The 6,105-nt window shown below is 49.7% G+C and overlaps 1 protein-coding gene across 1 annotated transcript in view; it reads right to left on the bottom strand.

The window, feature by feature from the left end:
* LOC100744467 (protein bric-a-brac 2-like) overlaps positions 1-6,105 on the bottom strand; it is a 175,070-nt gene that overhangs the window by 167,402 nt on the left and 1,563 nt on the right. Inside the window, 1 exon segment of the mRNA XM_024370937.1 lies at positions 5,868-6,105. This exon segment is cut by the window's right edge and continues 32 nt beyond it. Within this exon segment, the coding sequence (XP_024226705.1) occupies positions 5,868-6,105 (238 nt within the window).

Here is a 6,105-nt window from a genome sequence, read left to right as displayed (position 1 = left end):
GTCGCCCGCCGCTTCGTATATTTATGCGCGTTTCGATGGGAAAAGGCAGCGCGCAACTCGGACGCGACGCAAGATAATTTCTGATTTACCGCGGCTTCGTCGGAGCTGTCGCCTGCCGTACATAGCGCCACCAGATCCATCCTGCGTCGCATTTTCAAAATGGAAACGTTCGTTTCCACCCTCCCTTTCAGCCCCTCCGCCCATTCGGGCCCGGTCTACTTGCTCACCCTTTCCTCCGACGCTTATCGCCGCTGGCTAACAACCGCAAAGCTGCTCCCCTTTCCGTTTTCCGACGAATTGCTTTCGCCTCGGAATCGCCAATCCTTCGAATCGTCAGACGTCGCGATTCGGTGGTCGCGCGTCTCTGCAACGTCGCGCCACGTTTCCAGTAGGAAGACGTTCGCACGCGGCAAGGTTCTTCCGACGATTTTTGTGTCCAGATAAACCATTCGTTCTTGCGCCGTGTCTAACGTTCCACCTTGTTATTACGCGAGACTCCTTAGGAGAATTTGCAGCTTGCGGTTGGCGGCCACGGGTAGGCGTCGCGGCTGAATCTTTCACCTCGGTTTTCCGCGCATAGTCGCTGGCGATTACGCGTTTCGACGTTACTTTACGTCCGTATTTTGCTTCTCGCTTAATCTCGCTTTAATTGTCCTATCGAAGCACCCATCTTTCAGCAAGTAAATTAGGTTAATTCGGTGAATTAAACAAGACCCCGGATTGTAGTCTGGCGATCTATCGAGTCGGCGACTAAGCGAATGCGGGTTTTGTCAGTACCGCCTAATGACAAAATCCGCAATCACTTAGTTGCCAAGCCAATGTTTCTCAAAAACTTCGCCAATTTTTTCCTCCCGTTGAAGACACGCGTCGTCGACGAACACGTGGAAAATTCGCGGAAACTCAACGGTTTCGGACGACGTCGCCGATTTGGCGAAACCTAAGGGAACGAAACGAGAGGGGAAACCGATCGACCGAGCAACGAAGCTAAGCGAGAAGGCAGCAACGAGGGGACGAAATAGCAACGGGAAAGGACGGGAAGAGGCAAAGTTAAGTGTATGCGGTTCGGTTAGCCTGAGATTACGTTCCAAGTATTGCCATTATACCGAGAGTTTCCTAGGAAGGCAATTTTTGAAATATTTCAAACACATAGCATTATGCCGTCCCTTATTATAAAACAGTGTGTGCGGATGGATGCTACGTAACACAGAACCGACAACGAGTCGAGTCGGCTACTACGCTTCCACTCTGTCCGTTTCAACTCGTCCGAGTTTCCAGTCTGTTCGACTGCGTCCCGGTTTCCCTTCATCGGCCTCGCCTCTTTCTTCCTTTCGTCGAGATCGCACGACGAAATTATAACCGTTGGTCACGCACCAAGGTACCTACCAATTTCTTCAGGTTCATCGTTGCCGCTTTGCCAACCGACATCGCCAGAAGCTAGCGAGGACAGGACCATCGTGGAATTTCCGTATCGCGGAGAAGTTGGCGCAGGTATCGAGAAAAGGCGAACCAAAGTATCTGAACGTCAGTTTCGTACGACGCGTGTTCGATTTTACGGACGGTTATGCGACAGGACGCGCGTCGGGTTTGGAATTGGACGGACAGCGAAAGGGGCGACTTAAGATGAAAGCGGCGATAGACGAAAACTCTCGATCACTTTTTGACGGGCGGCGTAATCGAGTAGGCGAGAGCGCAGACGGTGAACGCGCGTCGGGGATGGTGCGGCTTTTTTTCTCCACGTTTCGAAGAAGGGGTCGCATTTTAATACATCAAACTTTTCAATTTTGCCGCGGCTCGTATCGCGCGCCACTCTCTGCCCGTCGAAATGACGCTCCTGATATATCGCTTAGCTAGGCCGTTACGCGTTCATCAACGCGGAATCGATACGCGTGCGTACACGTGTACGCGCGTAGACGGTGTCCGCTGCGAAGGTAGACGCGGACGTTGTCGCAGCGCGCGCCGCACGCCCGCGAAAACACAATCAAGACCGTACGGCAAAAACACTAATTTAAACGGAACGAAGGAAATATGTAGTCGCATCCGTTGCGTATCAGGATGAATGGCGCTTGCCCGGTTACTACACGATTCACGATTCACGATTTACCGTTCTGCCACTTTTTTTCCCCACCCATCTTCTCCCTCGTCCTCTCTTTCCGTCGTTCTCTTCGCCTATCCGTCCGTGCGTCTCTCCGTCTCTCGACGCGACAGCGATCGCTCTAACTCGCTCTTACGAACCGCGTACAACGGACGACGCGAAGAGAAAGAGGAGGGGCGAAGCGGTTATTGCCAAAAAGGATAACGCGAGCAAAGATTAAATTTTTTCCAGCCCGACTTTTCAGCCTTCACCGACCGCGTGATCGTAGTTTGCTGCTTTTCCACGTCGTGTACGCGTTTCTGCCGTCCGTTGCCACGCGTTCCGTGCTTCTTGCCGCGGTAAGCGATAACTCGGGTCGGACGATCGCCCAGCGAAATTCCAACGAAAGATCGGATTGCCTCGTATCGCGGTGCGGTACGCGCACGCTGCCGCCGGCGAATTTCCAACCGATCGGCCAGAGTTAAAAGACAATTTATATTTAAATTTCGTTTCATTAAAGCTCTTAATCCGAAGGAAATCCAGCTGCAACGCTGAGAACGATCCTTTGCGGCGACTAAATCTTTAATAATCCATCCTTGAGTGGCGCGCTTCTCGCCAGGGAGTATTTTTCACCATGTTATATACATCGTTGGTTGGCAAGGCAAGTGCAGACACGCGCGCGCTCGCCCATACACAACCACACAGATCGTTCGTACGTACGAGAACTGGAGGAAAAGGTAAGCAGGTGTTGGTTTTATCGCGTGTAATTTTCCATGGTCGGTCGTGAACGACCCTTGGACGGATTTTCACGCAGGCCGCGCGCTCTTGTTGCAAACGCACGCATCTCCTATTAGGCGAACCCGCATCAATTAGGCATTTTAATCGGAGAGGCTTCGCGCCGGTATCGCGGAACAGTCGCGATACACTAGCGTATTACGATACGAGCAGGCATGCCCGGAGAATTGGAACGTGGTTGCGTTAACATAATGGAATTCCGCGGAATGTTATAGCCATTATACATAGCCGATTGCGTCACCACACCGATATACGTATAGCCACGATAGAAAAATAATACTCGGCCTCAATTTTCCGCTGTGCTCGACAAACCACGAATCTCCGTCGAAATTTACCGACCATTTTTTTTCCTTCTCTCTATCATCGATCCGTCTGTATTTTCTCGCCAATCGATCGACAAATCGTTGCTTCTTACGGCTTTCGCACACTATCGATTGTAACTACCTGCTTTTACGATATTCCGATTTATTTGTTCGTCGTCGAACGAGGTAAAAATCTGTTTATCGCGTTGACTGCCACGCGTGTTTTGCGACGAAATCTCCTTCGGGCCACGCGTGCCGCGGTACCAAGCGCTCTTTGATTGGTACTCCCATGGATATTTTAGTAATCAAAATTTTCGACAGACTGAAAAGGAAGTATGAAAAAATATTCACGCCTCGAGAACCCGTTGTTATCGACGAAACGTTGATTCCATGGCGCGGAAGACTCATCTTCGAACAATATATAGCAAACAAAGCACACAAATACGCGATCAAATTATTCAAATTATGCTCAAACACGACATATACATGGGCAATGAAAATTTATTCTGGTAGATCAGCTGACGGTGTTAGAGAAACAGCATTGGCACACGATGTACGTCTACAGCTTGCAGAGAAACTTTTCTACCAAGGACGAACATTATACATCATTTTTACACGAGCTATGAATTAGCGATATTATGACTAAACCGCGAGACGCACGTAGTGGCAACACTCAGGAATAACAAAAATTCCTGCCGAAAGATATTCTTCGTTGCGAACTAAGTAAAGGGCAGATGCTGAAGAAGATGATAACGGGATCGTCGTACTCAAATGGAGAGATACACGGGATGTGAGAATTTTATCGACAAAACAGGCTGCCATCGTGGTACCAAGGAGAAAAAAAACGTAGCATTCGTGCTGTTTCTCCAAGCCAACAGACATTTGCAGCGTTAAAACCACTAGCTGTTGTTGAATATAACGAAGGAAAGTGTGGTATAGATTATTCCGACCAAATGGTTTCTTATGCCACCACAATTAGAGAAGGAATCAAATGGTACGGAAAACTTGGCATTCGACTTCTTCTCGCAATTTCTGTTGTAAACGCTTCGACGGGTTACAAAATTGCAACGAGGAAGGATATAAATATTAGAATATTTGGAGAATCGTTAGCTGCAAAATTATTAGGGTTGTCTGAGAATACAAAAAATCCTTGTCTTCCACGCAGTCAGCACAGTATCGCCGTTGGGAAAAATGATTCCGGAAGAAGCATTAGACGCGCGTGCAAATTACGTTATGCAAATAAAAGACGTCGAATGGACGGAACAAAGACACGAGAGAATTTAAAGAAAACAACAACTTATTGTCGAAATTGTCTCGACCAACCTCACCTATGTATAGAATGCTTTAAAGTTTTTCATTCTAAATAATTTTTTCAATAAACCATTTCCGTATTACTTTCGTAACAATTCGATAGCTTCGTTATTTTCTCTGGAATATCTTATCAAACACCTACGACGATCCTCCGCAAATAGTCAAATAAGCGCCACCCGAATACGATCCTACCGGAAACTTTGCCGTCACCCGAACACGAGTGTCGTGGCAGTCAACGCGTTAACACGTTACATCGATAGGAGGTTGAGGTCGGATGGATGGCAAAGATCGATGAAGACGAGCGATTTCACGATCGTTTGCGAAAGGTGGTGGAACGCGGACCTGAACGTTGGAAGCGCGTGGCAGGGTAGACGACACGGACGAGTGGCGAAACGAAGCGCGGCCACTAGCTGTTCGTTTAATAACTTGCGCCGGTGGCGAACGATAAATAATGCAGGAGACACCGTCGTCCCGATGTAATTAACGAGAACAGTCGATACCCGGTGTGTGTCACGTATGCGCGAACGAGCGCGTAGTCAATATTTGTCATTCGTTTTAACAAAAAGAACGTTACAAAACGGTCGAATGCTCCGCGTCCAAATATTGACTATGCTCATTGACGTTCATTGATACTCTCAATTAGTGCACACTGTCGAAGCCGATCGCCGGGTAATTGGACCTCTCCGGCAAAGGCTGGGTCTTCCCGTTAGACGACGTTTCCGGTAAAAACATTCGGCCGTTCGTAATTGGCAGCTTCGTCGACCCTAACCTGCGCGATTCTTCGCTGTGTAGCTGTTGGTCTGTCGAAACTCTGCGGACCAGCATCCTCCAATTATAAACAGGACGCCTTTTCCTCGGGACTTTGTCCAGTCGGCAAACTCGTCGACTGTCGTTTTTCCAAAGTCGTTTCTCGCGAATTCGCTGGAATGCAGGCTGCCACGCGTGCCGACAGTGAGGAAACTTCGCCGCTAAAGCGGCGACCGCCNNNCCGCCGCGAATCTCGTTAACGTGGCAAAACCTAATTAACAACTTTCAAAAACGCTTTCACGTCCCATCGATTTTTTCCCTGGCCCCCCTCCTCTGTCAACCCTCGTTTCGAAGATTCGCGCGGAACGTCGCGCGTTCCCTGCAACGTCCCGATCGGGCGTCGATAAAACGGTTCGATCGCGCTCGATAAAATGCCCGTTGTGGACGCTCGTGCGCGTCGAGTTTTCGCGCGCTCGCGTTCGACGCGATTCGGCTGCGTACGCGAACGTAAACGATCGTCGTGAACGACACGGTGTCTGCGATAGTGGAACGTGGTCGTGGACGACCGTGGACGCGTTGCGTCGCGAAAGACGAGGAGATAGTAGGAAAGGAAAAATAGCGGAAAAATCGTGCTCACTCACCCTTTCCTCCTCGCGAATCATCTCGGCGATGCCAGGCTTTATCTCGAGATCGTCCCCGGGAGTCGGTTGACCGGCAGCGCCTTGCTGATGGTGTTGCTGCTGCTGTTGCTGCTGCTGTTGTTGCTGTTGTTGTTGTTGCTGCTGAACGGAGAGCTGTTGGCCGTGTACGGTCAGGTGGTTGACGGAGGCGTGGGGACCGGAAGTCACGTGGCCAGGCACGTGGTGTGCGGATATCGAG

The sequence above is a fragment of the Bombus impatiens genome, unplaced genomic scaffold (genome assembly GCF_000188095.3).
Source record: "Bombus impatiens unplaced genomic scaffold, BIMP_2.2 scf_1068, whole genome shotgun sequence".
In the NCBI taxonomy this organism is placed as follows: Eukaryota; Metazoa; Arthropoda; class Insecta; order Hymenoptera; family Apidae; genus Bombus; species Bombus impatiens.
The sequence above is the reverse complement of the archived record's forward strand: the minus strand, read 5'-3'. Positions and strand labels throughout refer to the sequence as shown.